This window comes from Solanum pennellii, chromosome 2, assembly GCF_001406875.1.
Source record: "Solanum pennellii chromosome 2, SPENNV200".
Lineage (NCBI taxonomy): Eukaryota > Viridiplantae > Streptophyta > Magnoliopsida > Solanales > Solanaceae > Solanum > Solanum pennellii.
In genome coordinates this window covers 845,162-869,820 of record NC_028638.1, presented here as the reverse complement: position 1 = coordinate 869,820, position 24,659 = coordinate 845,162, and the positions used below count along the sequence as shown (strand labels likewise).

The 24,659-nt window shown below is 32.0% G+C and overlaps 1 protein-coding gene and 1 long non-coding RNA gene across 8 annotated transcripts; one reads left to right on the top strand and one right to left on the bottom strand.

Annotated features, from left to right (window-relative positions):
* Positions 1 to 1,206: 1,206 nt before the first annotated feature.
* Positions 1,207 to 15,085, bottom strand: LOC107008897. 7 transcript variants are annotated; one of them, XM_027915059.1, is made up of 9 exons: positions 14,229 to 15,084; positions 13,982 to 14,078; positions 4,550 to 4,667; positions 4,070 to 4,343; positions 3,912 to 3,999; positions 3,688 to 3,729; positions 3,559 to 3,607; positions 3,320 to 3,458; positions 1,207 to 1,591 (listed from the first exon to the last, which is right to left on the bottom strand). In XM_027915059.1, exons 1-8 carry the CDS (start codon positions 14,988 to 14,990, stop codon positions 3,377 to 3,379), a joined length of 1,512 nt encoding a protein of 503 aa, XP_027770860.1. In that variant the 5' UTR covers positions 14,991 to 15,084; the 3' UTR covers positions 1,207 to 1,591; positions 3,320 to 3,376. The 7 variants fall into 7 exon arrangements, with proteins under 7 accessions (XP_027770860.1, XP_015063590.1, XP_015063591.1 ...); XM_015208104.2 differs by having other exon boundaries at positions 13,982 to 14,081; positions 14,229 to 15,080; XM_015208105.2 differs by lacking the exon at positions 3,559 to 3,607 and having other exon boundaries at positions 3,320 to 3,500; positions 13,982 to 14,081.
* A 4,665-nt stretch (positions 15,086 to 19,750) lies between these two features.
* Positions 19,751 to 21,818, top strand: LOC107010696. The gene is made up of 2 exons (XR_001455743.2): positions 19,751 to 20,265; positions 21,669 to 21,818. It is a non-coding gene; the product is annotated as an uncharacterized LOC107010696 (long non-coding RNA).
* The last annotated feature ends 2,841 nt before the right edge of the window (positions 21,819 to 24,659 follow it).

The following is a 24,659-nucleotide window of genomic DNA, read 5'->3' as shown; positions in this document are numbered from 1 at the left end:
TTATAATGAAAATGATCATAATTTAAAGTACTAAATCTTGCTAAAATAAGTTTAATAAGTACTAGTTACATTACTAAATATTTAAGAAAAATTAAAATTAGATTATGTATTTTAATTATCTAAACCAATGTAAAACTAAAGAATAAATATTCCATATTATTGTCATTCTTAATGTTAAATTGATTTTCTTTTTGCATTAGTATTAATTTGATTTTGATTTACGTTTTATTATGATTATCGACATCTATGAACTATAATTTTTACTGGACCATTCCAAATTTTAAGTTTTAAACTTGAAATAATATAACAAAAGATAAAGCTATGAAATAGTATAAGAAATATTTTAAAATTATATCAAAGTAAATATTTTTTGTATAAAATAAATTTTAAAATAACATATGTAATGTCGGATTGGTTTGATCTCGGGTTGGGTTTTTAAGTTAAAATCAAACCAAACCCAAATAAAGACGGTTTTCTTTTTTCGAATACCAAACCAAGTCTAAATAAACCATTAGTCGGGGTTCTTTTAGGTTAATTCGATTTGCGATTTTGTTCGATTTTATAAACCCCTACTTACACCCTTATATTACTTGTTAATTACTTGAATTTCCGAAGTTTAGTTGAATTGTTACATTTGATACTACAAACTCTTTTAGTAGATTTTGTGGAATCATCCACCCATTTATTCTACTACAATGATTAAGTCTGCATTCTTGATTTCTAGTTGAATTCTTACCCTTATACTATCAAAAATTAGATTTTGGCCACGGAAATTAATTTGGAAGATAAAAATACCTTTAAAGATTTCATGTTTTGCTTGGTTGGTGCAGAAGGGCAAGTTTCACTCATGAAGTGCTTCATGAAAAAGGAAGAGAAATATATTCCTGTGATCAAGATAGAGAAGTTAATGGAGATCTTCTCCGCCAATATTGCAATGTATATACAAACCTGTGGAACATGTTTCTCTGCATACTTGGTGTGTATTGAGTAATGCCAAGGACTACTAAGGGCTTATTATACATCAGGGAGGAGATAGGAAGAAGAGGTTATGGTGAAGATTGGTGGGAGTTAATCTCAGCTTGCATCTGATGAATTCTGGAAAAATAAACACAAGATGATTTGAGGACAGGAGAAACAACACCCAGAAGATTAAAATGAATTGTCTTAACCTTTTGTATTTTTGGTGTAAGCAAAATATGTGGGAGATATAGAACTTGTTTGTTGGTTTCATAGGAAATTTCTGATCTCCAGTAGGGTAATTTTGTCATATGCTCTAATGAGCTTACAATTTACCTATGCTCATCATCTATTTGATGATGAGACTATTGTGAATACACAGTTTCCTTTATCCAGAAAAGAACAACTAAAACCTTAACTTAAAAACATCAAGCTACCAATACAGTTTCCTTTATATAAAAAAGAACAACTAAAACCTTAACTTAAAAACATCAAGCTACCAATAGTATGTCTAGCCGTCAACAACCAATCAACGATTTCTAGATAACCCAAAAAACATGGCAGATGGTGACCAACTTCCAGACATCAATAGCAAAAACATATAGTTGGTCAACATCATTCTTCAACTATCACCCTGTACATGAATAAAAGAATAATATTGTCAAATTTGTATATTTAGATGAATTGACAAAAAAGGAATACACAAGGACAAGAACCAGGGATCATGGAGGAAAATTATTGTATTGAATAACTTCATCAATGTAAAATAGTGAACATCATCAACAATTATGTACGGAAAAACAGAGTAATAAAAAGTTGCAGCAAGATACAATCTGCTCTGCAACAAATTCCAAGTTGGCATTCTATTGAAAAATAGTTTGACGATGAAAGCCCATACTTTTTCAAGTTTGTTACGAAAACGATTACAAGAGTTCAGCAAAAATGGAAAGAAAAATTCATGAATGGGGGATGAGAAGGAAATATTTTCTTAGCCTAAACATATGATCTACACTGCACATCCCAGCTGGAACCAAAATTTTAAACTTATAACTTCTTTCAAGATCCATTTTAATCTAAATAATTTATACGTATTTTATGAATTTTTAATAAATACAAGGTTTTGACTAAAGCTAAACTTGTAACTTAGACCTGATCTTGAATAGTACTTTCCTTGTGAGTGTCAATACAATAGTAGACTTTTTGACACCTAGGCTGCTGGAGTGTTAGTTAAATGGCAGACTTTCTGACACCTCGACTCATGGTAGTGACTATATATATAGCTTATTCTTATTTTGTAGTTTGTGAAAACCTTGACTTTCTTAGAGTAGAATTGATCCAACTAGATTAAAACATGCTCCATGAGAGGGGAGGATTTCTTGCATATATTCTATGGTTTTGTATCTTAGAAAACTTCTCAGTATGCTATTTAAGAGAAATGAAAAGTGTTGCGTTGTTTAGAAAATGATAATAAGCTTTCTTTGATTGTGAAGTTAGTATATTAAGATATGGTTACCACTAGTTAGCCCTTCAAGTCTGTAGCCTTTAATTTGTTAGTTGCATTTTTACCTTGATTCAATTTGTTTTATTCTAGTTTTTGCACCTTACTTCCTTGAGCTTTGTAGCTTAGACTATGATATAATTGTTAAATGTGAAGGAAGGAATGGTCGAGGAAAAAAGGTGATCAATGATAGCTACAAAGTGATGAAAAGAAAAAAAATGAAAAAGAAGGAAGATTGAAACGTCCTTTGATATGATGAGAATTACTAATGAAATAATTGATGAAGAGAGGTGATAAGTTCATAGAAAAGAATAATAGATAATGAAGTGTAGAAAGTATAACGTGCTTAGGGAAGTGTAAATCACTGTCATAGTTAGCCTACTCATCCCTTAGCCAAAAATACAACCTGTTGAAGTGCTTTTTTATTCTATTCATCATGCTAAACTAGTGGAGATACACATAATGGACAAGTCAATGGTTCTTTGTGCATATATATGAACTCTTCTGTGAGCAAGAGAGTTGTGCTTTGATGTCAAGTCATTACATTCATTCTCTGATTTCATGGTGTGGATTATTTCTTCTTCAGGGTACTTATTTCATTATAGATATGTGATATTATTTACTTTCTTTGACAAAGTTGGTAAGCAAGCTTTGTCAGCTTTGATGGCTCGAAGAGCAGTCACGGTACATCATCTCTCAGTACAGTTCTCTACGGTCAATATGCAAAGTTAGCAATCAAAAACCTTAACGTTATCAAAAAAGCTAATGTGTGTGTGTGTATATATATACATATATCATCAACAGAACAGAGAACATCTAAAATGCAGTTACAGCTAATTATAAGACAACTCTTCAGAAAATTACCTCACGAGGGGTTGCAAAATGCCTTTCATTGTTGAATGGAGTAACTATATATTATCTTCATTCACATATATCAACCAATTCAACTTCATACAGAAGCCACGAGTCTGGCATTATTGGAGGCTTAGCCTTCCTCCCAGGGCTGCACCGACAAAAGGCACGAGAGAAGAGAAACGTTCAAATGCTGGAATCACAACAAACAAGTTTTAAAAAAGAGCATTTCAACAATGATTTGTAAATACCCCAAAGATGGTGGAATGGTGAGTCTTCTCTTTTCACCAACATGCATGCCTATAAGGTTATAGCTTAGACACCCATAATAGAACACTTCAGATATAAAGAAAATAGTTTCAGTCCACAAAAATGATTACCTTCAATGCCAATGTTCAATCCCTTTAACACTTTCTCGTAACCTGATCAAAGACACCAAAATAAGGATATAAAGGGATAATCAGTTAAGTAAATGGTGGAGCGGAGTAATTTATTATCAGGAAAGAGAGATAAGATCTTTCTAGGAAAACATGGGAAGAACTAAAAAATCCACATAAACTGTTTATCCAGGCAACTCACAGAACAATGATGAGTAGAGAGAGACCTAGACAAAATTGATGAGGAGCTGCACCAATGGTTGAACCAACAATGCATCCTGTATCTCTTAATTTGGCGATGAAATGAATTTTGATCTGGACAAAAAGGATTATTCAGCAGCATGACATTTGCACCATCTCTATCTAAATTTTCAAATAGAATCACCTGTTTTCCTAGAGAAGCTACTTTCCCATCCGCTTTTCCCTTCACCATCACCTCAACAGTCAGTCCATCCGATAACGTATGTATATCTGATGATTTGGCACTCTCATTGTTATTTTTAGCATAGGCAACTGCACTCTGATTTTCCATCTCCAACTGAGATTGTATACTTGAGTCACGATGCTTTTCTGGGTTTTCGATCTTCCTTTTCTTTTTTTTCTTTCTCTCCTGAGAATGACACATTTCTCTTACTGATTTGAGACTTGTGCCTGAAGGTCTGCATATTCATAGCGCAGTAAACAGAAGAGGATAGAATAGTAATGCAAAGATCGTAGTACACTAATGAAAAAAGCATAATATGTCATGAAAAATTCCTAAGACTTGTCTTAAACTGACTTATCCTAGTACATCTTGCAAGTCATGTAATACTATCAAAAAGGAAAACTTGAAAGGGAAGCAACGGGATATAATAAAAAAACATACTTTCCAGTGATTGGTTTCCGACATCCAATTGTAGCTGGTGGACAGTTGCCCTCGTTCATAACCTTTGTTGCATCTTCCTTGAGTACGCAATCAGATACTATATTTACAAGAGAGCCTCCTGAGGATACAAAGATTAACCTTTCAATCTCTCACCATGTAAGTTAGGATTAAAAGGTCTAAGATGACAGTACGATGTGGATTACAAATATTGTCAATCTTCCAAAGTAACATTTTTTTTTACAATGTGGATACTCCATGTCATATAACTCAAATCATAGAATTAAAACAATCCACACCTAAGTATTTAGTGAACGACACATATGCATACAATTCTTAAAATGGTGAATAGGAAATATCAACATAAATAGCAGTCCGGTGCACAAAACATCACACGTTAGCAAGGTCCGAGGAAGGTCTACACCATGAGGGGAGTGAGGTGGACAGCCTAACAAAATGCAAGCATTACTGGTTGTTTCCAGGGCTTAAACTCATGAACATATACGTAGAGGCGGGCGGATCCACGATTTTGAGATTTTGGGTGCCACACTTTTTTTTGATTTGATCTATTTAGAGCTTTGGTTCAGATTATGTCTTTTTATTTATATAGACAAGTCGATCGAACAAAAAAAATTGATAGTTGTGATAATTTTGGACAAAGCATAGAAATTCGATAATGTTACAAATATCAACAAAATTATATTATGTATTTATAACATTACAAGGACGGACATCTAGAACTTAAAGTTACTATAAATGCATATTTAGATGCTCAAAGCAAAAACTTAATAAACTCTATGAACTTAAAAAACTGAAGAAAGAATTAGTAATATACAAAAAAAAAAAGGAACTTCATATGGAATAAAGATTCAACAACAAATAAAGAAAAAAAAGAAAATAAGAAGCAAAATAGAAAACGAAAAAAGGAGGACTAATCTCTCGTAAAGCTGTAAGCTTATTCAATGCAAAAGACAAAATAGTTCTATAGAATTGTAGCAGGCTGGGCTCGTTCTCATTCCCTGTGGGCAGAATATATATATATATATATATATATATATATATATATATATAATATACACACACAATTCCAACCAAGGTGTGCGCGTAACATGGCGCCCCCCTCCCATTTTACTAGATTCAGCCCTGCCTACAGGACACACAGAGAAGACAATATAGACCTACTCACAGATATTTCAGGTGCAACGAAGCACACTACACTTTTCTAGTAGCTAAAGAACTTCTTTAATCTTATAGTTAACCTCACGGAGATAAAAACGGAGAATCTTTGAACATTCTCCTTATCGCAAATCTTGGTAGCTCAAATAAAATGTTATTATGAAGGTTTAAGTGGTAATAAAGAATTTTCATAGATAACTAGCTTGCTATTAAACATAGTTGTTTTAAGACAAGACTCGCGGAGTTGTTCATCGAATATAAATCTTCCCACATATTATACGGAAGAAAATAAGTTCATGTTAGCTTATATCACCTATATTGGATCAACTTACCCTGCTACATGTTTGTTATTTGTTTTGTGATGAGACTTCTATTACTAAAAGTATTTGAAATATAACTTTTTTGGCTCTTCGACATGGAGACTACAATTTATTTACAAAGGCATAAGATCATCATTACGTTGGCCCATTTCCTTCCATTTGAAGACAAAGAAGTCCAATTAAGTAGGTTGTTAATTATATCTTGAACTTTTCTCTTGTATATTAAGAAAAACTATAATCTCTATTGGTTTACAAAACCCATTGTCCTGATAGATTTGGGGGGAAAAATACATTGTCCTTGTAGGATTGGAAGAACCTTTCTCTTATAGATTTGGACTATTTGAGATCATTATATAGGGGTTGTAGTTGGGGATTCATGAGAATCGTGTGCCTCTTTCATAGTGGAAAATTGTCTTAGTTTCTGTTTGGAGGATTAGTTATTAAATCATTGTGTTATTTGTCTTCTATATTTGTTTTGTGTGTGATTATGTGCTAGTTAACCCACAATCCTTCCGCAACAATTGTTATCAAACAAGGGTAGGGTAGGCTTTCTAAACAAATCTTCTGCAAGTGCAACAATTGGAATCTAAACAAGGCTAGGGTTTCTATACATAATCAATGGTTAAGATGTCTTCATCTTCTTCAACAAAATTTGAAAGAGACATACTATGGGGGATCTAGTTTCAGTCTGTGGAAGATTAGGATAAGATTGTCTCTGATGTTACAAGGATTATGGAAGGCAATTGAGGAGATTTTTATTCTAAAGAGTTAGAGAAGAAAGACATAAAGGAGAGGGCTTTGTGTGTGATCTTCGTGAGCGTTACCAATAGTGTTTAGGGGGAAATTGCTGAAGAAAAATCTGCAACAGCAACATGCCAGAAGTAGTTGGAAGATCCATATTCGAAGGAATCACTGACAAACCTAAGCTACCTGAAAAGGAAGTCCTACAATCTCCACATGAACGGAGGTACACCAATTATAAATCACCTTGATGAGTTTAATTCAATTTAAATGGACCTAAAAAAACGTAGATGTAAAAATTGGGAATGAGTATCATGCCTTAATCGTGTTATGGTCTTTAGCATTGTATTATGATACTTATCTATATGGGAAAAACAATGTTTCACAAGATAATTTCAATAATGCACTAAATATTAAAGAGTTGATGAAGAGCTTTCCGAAGAGAAGAATTGAGGGCAAGGGCCTTAAGAGTATGGGAAGAACATGACAAAAAGAATTCAGTACGATTAAGTTTAATCCTTGATTGAAATTTAGAGCAACAAAGCCAAATTGTTACGAGTATAGGGAAAATGGTGACTGATCTTGGGTGTATTCATATACTGAAGTGTCATATTTTAACCATGTTTAAGTTATGTTCTAAGAGTCAATTACATTATATTCAAGTTAGTTGAGTATAATTGTTGTGGGTAGCCTATGAGTGATTAGACATGTTTTAGGTCAAAATGCAGCAAGAATGGAACAAAAATAGCAAAGAAGCTAAAACCGAGCATTATGGACAAAATGGGGATTTAGCAGTGAAAACGAAAGGTTCGTGGAGTGACGTAGGCACTATGAGATAAGCCTTGTGCCAAGACTGTGACCATACAATGAAGGATGAAAATCTAGGCAGCCCGCATGATAGTTGGTGTGTCACGAACCCCAGAGGGTGCATTGGAGGCTCAGGCATTAGGGTGACGTAGTGGTATGTTTGAAATATATTTGTTTCAAATTGTGGGTCTATAGAATTAGGAATAGGAAAAGTTATAGAAATAAGAATAATAAATAGTATCCTACTTGGAAAAGAATTATATTGTAGTGTCTATAAATAGGGTCTCTGTGTAATAAATAATAATGTAGATACACATTCCAATAATATGTTTCTCCTATATTTCTCACATGGTAACAAAGCTTCTCTGATCTTGATAGAGAATCAAAGAGATTCAGCTACCAGCGAGCGGCTATGACCCATATATGTCACCCGTCTGGCCAATGATTATGTTAACAAAACTAAGGCTAAGGATATGCATGAACCTCATATTTAAGGGAAGAGAACTCAGTCAAACAAGTCACCATGCATCAACTTTTGGCTTTCTAAGATTGTTTTGTGTCAACCCATATCCGTCAGTGTTGCCATGTCATCTTTTCGATGTCTACTTTCTCATATCTAATTTGTGTAACACCGTTCTATCCTTCCAGCAATTACTTTATCATATCTATTTTGTGTAGCACCATGTCATTCTTCTGATAACTACTTTCTCATAACGAATTTCTGTAGCATTATGCCATATTCCTGGTGACTACTTTCCCATATCTTATTTGTGTACCAACATGCATCTCTATGGACTACTTCTCATATTTAACTTGCATAGTACTGTGGATTTTTTCAAACTACTTTCTTATATCTGAGTTTCATAACACTATTTGTCTCTTTCGTGACTCCTCAAACTTGATTTGCATAGTTCCCTACGTCTTTACGTCAACTCCTTAAATTTGATTTGCGTAGGGTCGTGTCATCATTCCAATTCTACACATACAATTTCTCCTTTTCAATAGGATCGTGCCGCCAATCTGAACCTACCCATATAATTCTCTTTCCTAGTGGTTGAGCCATCATTCTAACCCTACCAATATAATTCTTTTTAGTAGGTTTGTGTCATCAATCCAACCCTACCAATATTATTTTCTTTCCCGGTAGAAACGTGTCATTTTTCTGACCCTACTCATATAACTTTATTTCCAATATTTGGACCACTTTCAGATCAAATCTAAAAGTGGTATAATTAGATATTTGGGTTGAATTACAGACATATTTTCTCTCCCGTGGCTAAAATAGCAGGTCTTTCTTTTTCTATCTATGGTGATTTCGAGGAAGAAGTTTATATGGAGCAAGCGCCTAATTTTATTTCTTAGGAGGAATCTGATAGTCGTATGTTGATTGTGTAGTCACTCTATGGTCTAAAACAGTCATCTTAAGCTTGATTTGGGACGTGCAACATTATAATTTTATCACTCTGTGTTTCATCGACATTATGTATCAAATTCAATATTTCATGAGAAGACCAGACACATTGAAATTAACTAGCATCATGCATCAAATCCAACATTTCATGAGAAAACTAAGCCATTGAGATTGGCTATCAATTTTGTGAAGTCCAGTTGCAGATATCTCACCAAGCCCCTCATAGGTCCTCGTATTAATTCCATTTGTAACAAGCTAGGTACATGACTTGTATGCACTAGCTTGAGGGAGAGTATTAGAATAGGAATAGGTATATACAATCCTACATAGAATAGAAATATAAATAGGAAGAGGAATAGTAAATAGTATCCTACTTGGTAATGAATATATTGTAGTTTCTACAAATAGTATTCGCGTAATAATGTAGATACACAATTCAATATTATTTTCTCATGTATTTCTCACTGGGTCTATAAATAGATCTTCTCTAAGGTGTTGATTGTCATGATATCATTAGGAATTAACATCAATTATTTTTGGAGAATTATTACAAGCATTGTCTTGTAGAATCTTGCAATTCTTTCATCATTCTTCCTAGAATTGTGAATGGAATTATTGTAAGATCACTTATCGTGTACTCTAAAATTGCAAGAATTGAGTTTTAATTCAAGGTTCATAATGTTTCTCTTTATCTTAGTGTTATTTAGTTAGACAATGCTCCTATTCTTTGCATAAGTTATGAATAACTTAACTCCATAACTAGGGTTCTGGGACCTATAACAAGAACGAGGATAATGAATTTTTCATATTAAATCTTCTCATAAAAGTGTAGGTCATTGTGCTAATGAAATTATTGAAAATAATGAGTTTGGTGTGTTCCTCGAATGAAGAAAAATTTGTTCTCTCTTTCGACTTCGGATGATTGAGGGTATAAGTTTCACTCAAGTAATGGGACACTTAAAAAGTGTGTAAAGGGCCCATGGTACTTATGAAGGGTAAGTTGCATCCTATATTATATTGTCTTCAAGCTAGAGTAGATGATACAAAAGCAACTGTACCTTGTGAAAAGAGTGATCCGAATCAGTCTCAATTGTGACACTAGCGATTTGGTCATATAAGTGACAAAGGATTGTCTTTGTTGAGCAAGCAGAATTTGTTGGCTGAATACGAAAATCAAGTTTTGAATTTTTCTGAGCATTGTGTGTTTTGGTAAGCAAACAATGGTGAGGTTGAACAAGAAGGCAGAGCACAAGACCAAAAACAAATTTAGATTATATACATTGAGACTTGTGGGCTCCAAACAGAGTTCCCTCCAAGAGTATTGCCAAATATTATGACTTTGATTGACAAATACTAATATACAAATTTGTAATTTTTTTTCTCCCTTTATGTCTTATTTCTTTAAATTTCACACTTTATTTGCATTTCGCACTTAAAGCAACAATAAACATAAAGCTTTTTTTTTTTTTGTTCTTTTTGCTTTTGACAATACTGGATGAAGACTGAAAGAAAAGTCAAGTGTCTTCGGACAATGGGTTTAAATTTGCAACTCATCAATGATTGATGCAGCAGAGAGGGCATAGTGAGACACCAATTTTGTGATGGAACAGAACTAAAAAATGTTGTTGCAGACGTATGAACATAACATTTAGTGACAAGGCACAAAGCATGATTTCACACTCATATGTTAGCAAGGACTTTTTGGCTGAAGCAATCAACAAAGCTTGTCATTCGATCAACAGATTTCTATCCATAGCTATTTTTATCAAAACCCTTTTTGAGATATGATCCAATTGGCCAGCTGATTATTCAAACTTGAGAATATTTGATCGTCCTACTTATGCTAATGTAAAGGATGGCAAACTTAAGCCAAGGGCAAAGACGTCCATATTTCTACGGTATGCAACTGGAGTGAAAGGTCACAAGTTGTAGTGCGCAGATTAGAAGGCGACTGTGTTAACTATTAGTAGGAATATGACACTCAATGCATCTGCCTCACTGGACTGTCAGAGAGTGAAGGCAATAACAAAAACAGATCAGTGACCGCATAGAGCTAGAAATTGAATCTCCACTAGCACGGCCCAGTATTTCAGAAGTGAAGGAGGTGAAAAACCTTAATCAAGATAATGTTGATTCACCTATGCAACAACAATCATTACAACAGGCAAAGAGAAGAGAAGAGAGTGATCAACCGACCAAAAAGGTGTGCAAACGTAGTTTGATGGGAATCTTCTTGGATATGCAAATCTTGTAGAATTTGCTTTGTCAGTTGCAGAAGCAATTGATGTGCTTGAGCCTAATAGCATTAAAGAAGTTATTTTTAGTTCTGAAGTTGATTAGTGGGCTGGTTGTTGATGTGAAGAAATTGTCTGCACATGATATTTTGGAGGATATGATGACCAAGGCAGTTTCGGTAAACAAGTTTACGCATTGCCTAGATTTGATTGGTTCAGGGCAAGGCAAAGAGATATTCATGTTGATGAAGAGATTTCAAGCCAATGGTAAAATTTTGTATTTTTTCCTTGAATGATTAGGAAACTCGTTTTCCTGATAGATTTGGGAAAGTAAAATCCATTGTTCTAATAGAATTAGAAGAACCTTTCTTTTATAGGTTTGGACTATTTGAGGTCTCTATATAGGGGTTGTAGTTGGGGATTAATTAGCGCTGTAAATTTCTTCTCTTTCATAGTGGAAATCTCTGCTTCTATTTGGAGGATTAGGCTTAGTCAATTTTCGTTAAATTCTCGTGTTATTTTAATTCTCTATTAGCTTGTGTGTGATTGTGTGCTCGTTGATCCACAATCTTTCGGCAGCAGAAATGCTAGCCAGACGGACACCAAATCCAATTGTTAGTACCATCACTTATGTGACCCCTACTGAAGAAGTTATGCCAAACTACATCACATAGTTTCATGTAGATGGACCTGATCACGCAAAATCAGAAAGGGTTAGATGTTTAAAGGTTAAGAGTCCCTATGGATTGTTACCCCTATTTAGGGGACAACTTGTTCATTTCTTTTTCCTTTAGCAAATAAGTACTCCCTCCATTGCAAAAAGGATGACCTACTTTGACTTGGAACGGAGTTTAAGAAAAGAAAGAAGACTTTTTAATCTTGTAAATCTAAATTAAAGTTATGTCAAATGTACCAAAATGTCCTCTAATCTTGTAGTCTTAATCATGCCACGTGGAAAGTTAAAGTTAAAATATTGCCAAAAAAGGAAATGGGTCATTCTTTTTTAAACAGACTTAAAAAGGAAATGGGGTTATTCTTTTTTAAACGGAGGGAATATGAAATTGCCAGAAAAATGAATTTGGTGATATGTTCTATGAAGGTTAGTTTAGTATGGTTCATTCAAACGAAGGAATAAATCCAGTTGGAATCGAGTAGAGGTGGCAAATGGGCGGGTTGGATCAAATGTGGGCGGGTTGAAAATTGATAAACATAAAATGGGTAATCATTCAACCCACCCATATTTGATATGGGTAAAAATGAATTGGGTAAAAATGGGTTGGTTAGTAAATTGGGTCGGGTAAAAACTAGTTTAGCCATATTTTACTCATATTTTCATGAATAAATAGTACTTTAGTTAAGAATTCAATATAGAGAAAGATATTTTAGACTTTTTTTTAGATGAAAATGTTAAACATGCTCCATGAAGTTTTATTGTATCATAAAAATTAAAAAAAAATCCTATAACTTTTTAATATAAAATAAATTTGTGTAATAACAAGATGAAAATGTTTTTAATTTCAAAGTAAATAAATATTTGCATTTTAGGACTAAAACATGCTTAATGCACTTTAAGCAATGCCAATACTAATACATGATTTGTGTATTTTACACCATTGTTGATTATCCAATATAAAATTAAATAAATAAATAAAATGTAATTATAATTAACAAAAGAAATGTACATTTAAATTATGGGTGGTTTGGGCGGGTCACCAAAATATGGGCTCATTTCGGCACTAGAATTGAGTTCCTTAGGGTTCATTCCACAATAAATTAACTAAATTGAAGTTAAAGCGTAGATAAAAGGCATAATACATTAACTGACACTCACACTTCACCTTAGTTGGCAAGTAAGCACTCCCACTTTGAGTAGGCACATCTAGACAACTTAACTCATTTCCAATGTGTCAGTTGAACACTTCAACTTACAAAATTATCATCTAGACACCTTTAAATATTTATACGTCATGTCAAATTTGATTGTTCACGAGACACAATGGAGTAGAGTTGGGAGTATTTAGTTGATAATTGAGACCAAGTTGAGGAGTCTAGATGTGCATTCTCAAAGTTTAAGTGTTTTATTTATCAGGTTAGGCTAAGACGCTAAGTTTGAGTGTGTTTATGTATTATGCATGTATAGAAAGTCTACAAAACTGTAGAAATAAGTCCTACAGTAACTATATTTTCTATCCTTTATGCCCCTGCTGAACACATATTCATTGATGCACCGTAAAGTTTGTGAATAGGGCAAAACCACTTGTACGGCATGTGGATAACAAGGACCTAATCTTAATATATTTTGGACTAATCATGGACGGCAAAGTTAGGCTAACAATTTGGATTGATATCATTATTCTTCCTTCGGTTCCAGAAGTTTGTTGAAATAGTCCTGATTAATTTAGCTCACTGACAACACTTCCAACAAAATAATTGCTTATAACTCGACAAAGCTAACGGGAAGAGAGCAAGGCCCAAGAGACCACTTGAAAGGAAACGCCACATCTGAAAAGCTTGTTGATGCTCATGCACAACCCTATTTGGCACCAGAGCTATTTTTAGAACTGGAATAACGCACACAGAGACACTACTTAATTTGAAAATAAAAGCCCCAAAAGATCATCAATGAATCTAATCCCTAAAAGTGCTTCAGACTCAGATCATTCCAAGCAATAACAAGTAAATATCAACATCAATAAAAGATTATTTTCCCCTTACAGAGGAGTTCTTAGCTAGATAGAAAGCTTACCAAAACTATGGCTAGCATTATAGGCATCTGAAACCAATTGTGCATGTTGTATCTTTGTGTCGAAATAGCTCCTTGCTATCTTTTGTTCAGAAAGTCCCTCCTTGTATAAAAGTTATTGGTAAGAAAAAAAAATAGACGCACTTGGAAGGTAGCAAGACAAATAAGTTGAGCATAGCAAAATGTTAAAAACAAACTAGTAAACCATCACATTAGTATATAAGAAAATGAAAAGGATTATATATACTACCTCTTTTAAGGTTATATGCGCGTGGAGTATTTGGTTGGCATAACTCTTCCTAATACTCAAACTTTGAGAAACTAACTCGAATTGTTGAAGAGCTACTTGCATTTGATTAGACTGATTCCTGCTCATAGTTGTTAACGCTAACCCTAGGTCTCCCACGAAAGTTGTATCAGAAATTGTAAATTGCTGGTTCATCAAACTGGAAGAAGGAAGTGTAAGTTGTTGTTGGTTCATCAAACTGGAAGAAGGAAGTGTAAGATGTTGTTGGTTCATCAAACTGGAAGAAGGAATTGTAAGTTGTTGTTGGTTCATCAAACTGGAAGAAGGAATTTTAAGTTGTTGGTGATCGTCTTTGCCCCAAATTTCGTCACTTAAGTAGAACAACTCTTCCTCGTGTGGGATGCTCCAGGTCCTGGTGCTCTTGTTGAAATTGTTCTTGTATTTCTCCCTAAGACACTTGATTTTTTTTTGCAAATGAAGTGGTGTGGCTGATTTGTGAGCAAGAGATTGTTTAATGGAATCATAAAGTTGAACATAATCAAACCTAATTTTTCCTTTTTCAGTTTTCAACTTTATGAGTCCCTTTAGGATTGTGATTTCATCCTCTTTGCTCCAGGCACCAACTTTTTCTGACTTTTTCTTAATCATTTTTTCTGAACCACCACCACCACCAGGCATCAATTTTCCTCTCCTTTGCATTATCTCACTATCAACAATGCTGTTTGTAAGTATTATACTCCCTTGTTGGAGTACACCATCTTCCATCTTCAAACTAATGTGAGGATAGATACGTTTTTTTTTTTGTTTTTTTTTTGTAATTAATAAAATAAAATATTTTAATGGAGAGGTAGAAGACCTTCAGTCATGCAACACAAATTCAAACACTTCAATCATTATTTTCATCATTTCCAATGTATAAAGACGCAACAACTATTGTTGGATAAAATTAGTAATTGACTTGGCACACTTGTAACGATTTTAAGGAGTAATATCAATATTGACACTTGAATTACGAAATTATATTTGATTCATATTTAGGGGATTATATTATTGAGAAGGTTAACTAACTAAACGAAAAATACTTTAAAATATTGAAAATGGTATAAAATCAATCTCCATATATTTATTGGCTTCAAAATATATTTTTCACTCATTTATTCGCTCCAAAATACCTTTGTCATTCATCTTTGAGTTTAAAATTCATCACTTATTTAACGATTTTAAATTTAAATTGCTTAAATATTTTTAAAAATATTTGGCGCTCAACTATTTGTTATAATTTAACTTATTAATATAATTTATAAATCATTCCACTAACCACTTATTACTAATTAAATCTCAAAAAATTAATAAATCTGTTAGATTACTAATACAAAAACAGGAAAGCTACTGTCAATGAGTATTTTTAAAAATTTGAAGTGAAAAATATGTAGAAGTAAATTATCATACATTCAAGTGTCTAAATAAAAATTATCAATAAACTTAAAAGTCTGACTATGTTCATCTTAATTATTCTTTCATCTAAATTATGTGATGTTACTTCATAAATACTTTTTTAAAATAATATATCAAAGGTTTTAAAACAAATCGTAAATATTTATAAAATTGTATTAAAAAAAAGTGCATAAATTAATTCAGGATGTACTACTTCTTTACCTTTATCATAAATTTCGAATTCAAACTTGAAAGAGAATCCTATTGAAAGTGTCCTCCTAAATAAGCGGCTCAACTTAAATTTAATTGAGGCTTCGATTTGGACTCGAATAATTTTGGATGTCATTTTCAGGAATTTATAATTTGTCGTGTTATAGTAGTGTTTATGACGATTTTGATATTATAATTGGTTTATTAATTGGGTGGGGTTTAATTAGTAATGAGTGGTTAGTGGGTTGGATTAAAAATTATATTAATAAATTAAATTATAACAAATAGTTGAGCGTCAAGTATTTTTAAAAAATATTTAAGTAATTTAATTTTAAAATCATTAAATAAATAGTCAATTTTGAACCCAAAAGTGGATGATAAGGGTATTCTGGAGCCCATAGATAGATGAGAAGGACATTTGGGGACCAATAGATGAATGAAGGTTAATTTTATACCATTTTCAAAACTTGGAAGATATTTTAGATTCTTTTTTCTAATTAAAATGCAAGAAAATAGAGGACTAAAGGAATTAGTAAAATAAAAAGTGAAAAGAAGTAAATGACATCACCACTGATTTCGGTTCCTTAACATTGGATTTGCTATTCTGTCAACTTTGATTTTTCCTTTTTCGTGTATGTTCGGCCTCATCTATTCTTTTTCCCCTTCAGTAAATTCTTCCTTTCTTCTTTCAAATCACAAAATAGATTTTTCCTTTTATTTTTTCCTCCTTATTTGATATAAATTTCACAAATAAATTGATACTTTACTAAATAATTCTTCTTGTCTTTTGACACTCTAATCACTCTTCATTTAGATTTCTCCATCACGATGAATTTACATCTCAAGTAGTTGTAGAGAAATATTCACACCTTTGAAACTGTCCATTTCAGAAGGACTACTCTTCTTTAAGAAATCTGCACATATCACAAGGAAAAGAAACAAATTGAAAGAGTATTTGCTTACATATTCTCTATTCCTTCTATTTTATATACTAAAATAAACAATTTGGAAAGTGTGTAGTTAAAAATCAGATAATAGATTTAAGGCTCATTTGACCATTTTCTCACGAAAGGTTCTTTGACCTAATCATCTTCTACAATTTACTTCAGTAATTAAGTAATGCATTTAATATTTTTAGTTTCTTAAAATGCAAATGAGATACTAAGAAATAAAAATTGGAAAAAGAAATTTAAAAAAATAGAATGTTGCCTTAAAGATATGCCACATGAATTTTTCTAGATTCAGTTTTACATAGATATAGAGATGGTATGTTTTAATTAAATCTCTTGTATATTTAATTATTTTTTAAGTAATATTTTTATAATATTAATTTTAGATATAAAATAGAGTTTTTCTATAAATTAATTTTTCTATATATGACTTATTTAAAAAATTAAATTTACGTTAATTCTACTATAAATTATAATTGGATATAACTATAATTAACCTTCACAAAAATTAAAAATGCGAACATATAAATTTTAAGCAAATAATACAATGTACTTAAATATAACCGAAAATAGTAAAACATTCAACAAAGTATTAATTGTTATACATCAAAATTAAAATATAAAATATATAGTTTTGCAATCTCATTTTACAATTGTCGCAGGACCGTCACATTTTCGGAGAAAAGAAGTGCTAAGTGATATTATATTCATGTATTATAATGCTCAACATGATAATTGAGGGTAAGCGTGATCTAATGCACCAATTCAAGATGCGTCAGAAAGTCCAATTCCGACCGTAGAAATGTAATAGATGAAAATTATCAATTTCAACAATTTCTAGCTTGATCTAAAAAAATAAAGGACAAAAACAATTCATTTTGAACTACAATGATTAATATAACATTTTTGGAAGCACCATAGTGATCTTGAAAGTTGAATATTTATGTAGAATTTAAAATAATTTTTTCAATTATGTAATGTTATTTAATTGTATTTCATTAATGATTTCACTTTTATTTGTATTATACATTATTATGTATGATGTATAATATTTGCTAGCAATTTATGTTATTAAAAAAATTATGGTTCAAAATAATTTTATATTAACCGATTATGAAAGAAAATAATATGAATTATATATGGTGAATGTTTTCATTAAAATTTGTTTTAAGAAATAAGAAAATATAAATGAAATAAAAAAATAATAATATAATAATGAAGAGAGAGAAAAATATTTATTTTTGGTGTAAAATTTGGTGAAGTGATTTGAAGTTAATTATCAAAAATAGTGTTGACATCAAATTTGATATAAAATTTAATGATTGGGTTGAAAATTTAGCACATTACTTTCTCTATGAATATCTCTATTTAATTCATGAAAAATCACAAGCTTGGAATATCTCAACATATACCTGAAATCTCAGAGACATATTTATACTATACTAAGATCCTATTATCTTCCTGAACTTATTTTGTAAATAATTTTCTACCCATTTTCGACCTTGGTGGCACTACATTGAAAAAAATGTCAACACACGTTGGGCCCACAAGATAGTGCCACGTAGGACGAAAAGAGATAAAAAATTATTTTTAAATAAGTTTAGGGGGGTAATAGGACCTTAATATATAAGTGTGTCTCTAGAATTTCGGGCATAGGTAGAGCGGATACTTGTGCATTATTCCTTTTGAAATTTTCAAAGCTAAAGTTGGACTATTAGGCAAAAATTAATTAGAGAAAGACATAAAAAAGTTCAAACTTGTCCGCACAACTTAGTTTAGCAATATGACTTTACAATCTTTCTACAAGCATGTGAAGGAGAAAAATCACAAAAAAATTAATTTAAACAATGACTTCAATGCCCCTTAAAATTGTCCACATAATTCACTTTGACATTTTATCTTGTGTTTGTTCCAATTGAACACCTTCATTAGTTAAAAAATATATCTATTGAACATTTTCTGACAATCAACTAAAAATAGAGAGAGTATATGACACACTACATAATAACATATAAAAAAGACATGTGTCATTTCGTCCATAATAGTAAATAAAAAATAAATTAAAAAATAATAATAAAAAACTATGTTTTTAACAAAAAGAAAAATAAAGAAAAAGAAAAACTCTTTTTTCCCTCTTTTCTTCTTTGCCAGAATACCCCACCAACCCACCCACCACCTTGTGACTTCTAATCGGAACACGCTTTTTACCAAACCAAGCACAAAATCGTCGTGACTAAAATCAAGAACAGTTATATTCGTTTCACTTTTTTTCCTCTCAACAGATTCTCTTTTCCACTCATACACCTGTTTGTCTCATTTATTTCGATATCCATCATGTTGACATCCAATTTTGACGATTTTTAACCATTTTTAGGAATACTATTCGATTAAATACATATTTTAAAATTTATTTAAAGTTTAGAATTTTTAGTCGATTTTGCTTGAAAATTTTATATTTTAGTATGTTTTACTTTATAAATTATTGTAAATATCATTAAAATATTTTAAAATTATTAATGAATTTCGAATGTTTTAAAATTTAAGTGACTTTCAATTATATAAAAAAAATATTTTGATATATGTAATATTTTAGTTAAATAGTAATTCCTAAATTTTCTCAAAATTATTTAAATCCTAATCTATTTTATTTTAATTTCTTTCAATTCTAGCCACTCTAATTCAAATTTTATTTCAACTATAGTCAAACTTTCATTTTAGTCAATTCAATTGCAATTTTAGCCATTCCATATTTAATACAATTTGATTTTAAGACTTCATCTTTTAATCTCATCCATCCATTAATTCATCAAATCCTAGATCGAATTCTAGCCGTACATCTAAACTAATCCTACGGTCAAGATCTAACCTCCTATTCTTCCTATTTCTAATATCCTAAAGACAAAAAACTAAAATATCACTCATCATCTTCCCTCTTCAGCTGCCTACCCCCTGTCCATTTTTTCACGGTGACCTCCCTTCTCTCCTCACCATCCTCCTCTCTCCCTTCCCTCCTCTTCTTCCGTTGCTCCATCCTCCTCTCTCACTTCTCTGACCAACCACCAGCCGCCGGAAGCAGCAGCTTCCAGGCGCCACCGCCCCTTCTCCCTCTTTCTCTCCTCTTCACCTCTCTCCCCCTCCCGTCTCTTCTCTTCCCCTTCTTCTTCTCTTTTCTTTTGCAGGAAAGCAGCAGCACCCAGGCAATTCCGGCCAGCTGCTGCGACAAGCAGCAACTCTGGCGCTTTCTGTCCCTCTCTCTTTTCCGGCAGAATCCCAGGCCAGCAGCAGCTCCAGACAGCAACGCGGACGATGAACAACCAACAACAAGATCAACCTCAGGCGAAAGATAGAAACTCCGGCAAATAGTAGCAACCAAAAGCTACCCAACTATGAGTTCCGATGAATCCACAAAGTATTTCAATAAGGACAGATCTATTAGGTCTTCCCAGGTATGAGCTTTTACTTTTAAGATGACTTAAATCCTTGTGCATGTGGTTGATTGTTCAGTGTCGATAGTGATCGTGTTGAAGCTCCATCCTCTTCTGTATCTGTTTGTCAGTTTGTTAAATGAGTGTTTGGTTGGTTCTTGAGCCAATTTGAAGTGGAAAATGATTGTATTGGGTTGCTTCTAAATCAATTGCTTCGCTTAATTAAATTTACATGATTTTCTTGTTGCTAGTCATAATTTGTTATGACCTCGATGTTGAGCTTCGACTTGATCATTGTCCTACTTACTTGTTATTTTAGATTAGATTATTAATTTTAATTATGATTGAACTGGTTATTCTCTTGTTGATTTACCCTTTGAATGGTTATGGTAGATTGAAATAATTTTCTAATTTGTGAATAGTGATATACGATTGGGTCTTTAAGTTCTATTGCTTCCTTTTAGTTAGTTATTTCAATTGTCTACAAATATTAGTAATATGTTTAGTTAATATGAGAACCGTAATTGACTTCTTTATCTTATTTAAATTTAATTAAATTGGTAAGTTGTTGATTAATTTATTTCTGGTGAAGTCTTCTATGATTTGTTAAAATTGTGGCCGATTTATGGTAACATTTTTGCTTACTTAAAACTTATTTCTTACTTTGGTAGAAAATTAATTTAAAATAATTTTGTTTTAACCCTTATTTATTTAAGGTAAAATATATTTTATTTCTTATATTTGGTAATGACATTTTTGATTTTTTCTGATTTTTGGCTCCTCTTTATTTAAGGAAAAAATAATACTCTCTACTAATTTATTCTTACTTGCTTATATTTGATAAAAAATAATTTTTTGTGTTTTCATTTACTCCTTAATTTATTTATTTTTCTTATGTGCTCCCCCCTCTTTACTATATAAGTAGGACCCTTCTTTCATTATTATATATAGACACTTTCAACACAAGTTCTCTCATTACACTTTGCTCTCTCATTCTCTCTTTGCTTTTTCTTGAAATACTTTTAAATATTACTCCCCTATTTTTAAAAAGAAGTAAGAACTCTTGTTAATCTTTGAATTATCCTTTGGACTCTTTCTTGTTGTTTTGCTGTTGTGGATCGAAACCTTACTTAATACTTCATTGCTGATAAACCTTTCGGCGTAATTGGTTAGCCTTCTTTACTATTCTAAAATCTCGTCTTTTGCATAATTATCATTATTGTTGTTGGAAACAAAAGGAAGCATCCAAGATATTTCTCTTATCCTCTCCCTATGTGTGGTAATATGTCTTCATCTATGCTTTGTCCCTTTTATTTCTTATGTGTTGTTTATATATGTGCATATGAAAGTAATTTGTTACTATGAGCATTTTATATTACAATTATTTTTCCATTGCTTATATGTTACATTACCCTTTCTACCAGGTTATGAACTTAGAGTTCAAGATGTTGAAGAGTCACCTAGAAGAAATTGTGGAGGAAGCTTTATCCATTTTAATGCTATTGGTTCTTTATTTTTGCTTGTAATATTTGTGCAACTCTTTAACTTTATATATATAAAATAAATTTGGGCGACTGCCTAAGGGGAGGGGGAATTATATGCTAATTTGCAAACTTATTTGAGTTAGAAAGCATGCCTATAGGATTTAATATGTTTGATAAACGACTTTAGATCTAACTAAAAGAANGCAACTCTTTAACTTTATATATATAAAATAAATTTGGGCGACTGCCTAAGGGAAGGGGGAATTATATGCTAATTTGCAAACTTATTTGTGTTAGAAAGCATGCCTATAGGATTTAATATGTTTGATAAACGACTTTAGATCTAACTAAAAGAATTAATAAATAAGTCATCTTTGTCTAATTACTTGGTTGAGCTTGTCTAACTAATGACTTCAAGTTAATTTGCATTTCGATGATTTTGTTATGACTAGATATCTTTCTAATTCGCCTAGCTATTAAATAATTTGTGTGCATTTTGTACAAAGTTATTCAATTGAATAAATATTTATGCCTATTAAATCTTTGTAAATATTTTTTTGAACACCTAGAAATCCTTCTCTTAGGGGGTATCTTAATAATTCTTGCATGATTAAAAAGAGAATATTTACGAATACTTTTGCCCGTTGTAAGTAATAATAAATTTTTGCCTTTATTTTCGGCATGCGTTTATCCTAAAATCTTCAAATAACTAATATTTTTGCATCATAATTAACTCTTTTTTTTAATCTAAAGTTGATACTAATTATTTTGTGCATCTAATAATATGAGTGCCTAAGAAATATTTCTGTATTAATCATAATTTGATTTTTAATTGTTGTTGTAATTATTTTTTGGCTTACAAATATTTTTCAGCATCAATAATTGATATATAAATTCACTGTTTTAAAAAAATAATTTTCTGTATTAAACAGACAAAAACAATCTGTCACTTATACAAAATATTTTTTTTCATTAGTAATAATATTGCTGCCCCCTAAAAACTATTTTCTGCCTTAAACAATTGAAGTCTAAAATAATTTTCTGCCTTAAGTAATAATTATTTTGGCTATTATTTTTGAATATATGTGCATCACATCCTTTGCTACTTGAAAATAAAATAAAATCTATTATGTCACTAGTCATTGCTCACTTTAAAATTAGTTGAACATTAAAATCTACATCCGTCATATTTTTCCCCTATAATTAATTTTTGATTTTGTTATTATAACTTTGTATGCTCACACACTTAGCATGAGACCTTTCACAATTATGTGTTGTTTGCAAGTAGGTCCAATTAAAATTTATAGGCCAAATTGAATCCTACCGTGCTAAAATGACAGTTTTGTTTGTATTGTTTGTTTGACTTGGTGTCTAGGAGGGCCTTATATTCTATTTTGTCTAAATCCACCCTTTAAGAGTCCAAAGCCTCTTGGACAATCAAGTTGGGACGATTAGGCACCTTTTAGGTACGAAATACATTGGGTGGTGGAATAGGGGTAGTTGGCCCTACGGAGATGATGACATCCACCCGGGCTTGAAAGACAAACTTTGGTTTTGTCTGTCCCTATACGGCAGCCTATCGGAAAATAAAAGAAAAGTCGAGTGCTGGTCCAAAAAGTCTCTTAGAATCTCCCTCCCCTTTATCCCTTTATTTGTTTTGTTTAATTATATTTATTTGGGGTAGATTAAAAATAAAAATATATGTTTGTTTTCTTATTTATTTGTCACTTTTCTATCCTCTCGCTTATCTCTTTCTTAATTCCTTAGTATATATTCTATTGTTATCACTTAGTCTCACATGTTTAAAGATTAATTAAAATAATAACATGAGCTATTTGTTCGATTTGTTTATCACATAGTCTGGTATGTTAAAATAAATAAAATAAGCTTGATTGTTTATTTATTGCTATCACTTAGCCTTGCATGTTTAAATTAATTAAAATAATAAAATAGGCTTAATTGTTTTATATTTGTTATTACTTAGCGAGCATGCTAATTAATTAACTAATAAATGAAGTGATCTTATTTGCTACTTATATGTCACGACCCAAAACGAGCCGCGAGTGGCACCCATTCTTATCTTACTAGGTGAGCGAACCAACAAATCTAAAACCCAACATTTACCAGTATATCAATTTTAAATAGTAAAAACTAATGCGGAAGATCCAAAACTTATTAACGTAATCAAATTAAATAAACTTCTAAAGTATAATACTCATTATCCCCAAAATCTGGAAGTCATCACATCAAGAACATCTATCCTCAAATTACTAAGTCTAAGAGTATTTAGGAAGCTAAAATAAGTAAAAAGATGGTCCATGTCCGAACTTCAAAGACATCAAGACGTGAAGAAGAGAATTCAGCCCGAGCTAGGAATAATAGCTCACCCTGAATTCTGATGTGCTGAAGACTGGCTAGAGTTGAGGACGAGTCGAAGTCAATGGTGCACTTGCTGCACTCCACAAAACAACAAGAAGAAAATAAAAGTAGGGGTCAGTACAAGGAACACGTACTAAGTAGGTATCATCGGCCAACTCAAAATAGAAACCAGTATATATTAAACAATAGTATAAAACCAACTACAATACTTAACAGTTGGCAAACAACACGTGAACCATAGACAACAACACCATAATGGTTACACTATCAATCACAACATCAAGCACACCTATGAGGACTCATGCCTCTACACCATACTCGTTTGGGAACTAGGTTCTTTGAGTTCGAGTATATTAAGTTAATTCAAGATTTCTTGCCTTTAATGTTAGTGTGTCGGAACGTGACACTCCGATCCCCTAATACTGTGTCGAAACGTGACACTCCGATCCAATAATCCGTGTTGGAACATGACACTCCGATCCAATAATCCGTGTCGGAACGTGACACTCCGATCCAATAATCCGTGTCGGAACGTGACACTCCGATCCAATA

Coding starts and splice junctions, on each gene's coding strand:
- LOC107008897 (XM_015208104.2), bottom strand. CDS start 14,990: ATGGAAGATGGTGTACTCCAACAAGGGAGTATAATACTTACAAACAGC. Junction 4,344..4,549: donor CGGAAACCAATCACTGGAAA/GTATGTTTTTTT, acceptor ATGAATATGCAG/ACCTTCAGGCACAAGTCTCA. Junction 3,608..3,687: donor ATTGAACATTGGCATTGAAG/GTAATCATTTTT, acceptor ATAACCTTATAG/GCATGCATGTTGGTGAAAAG.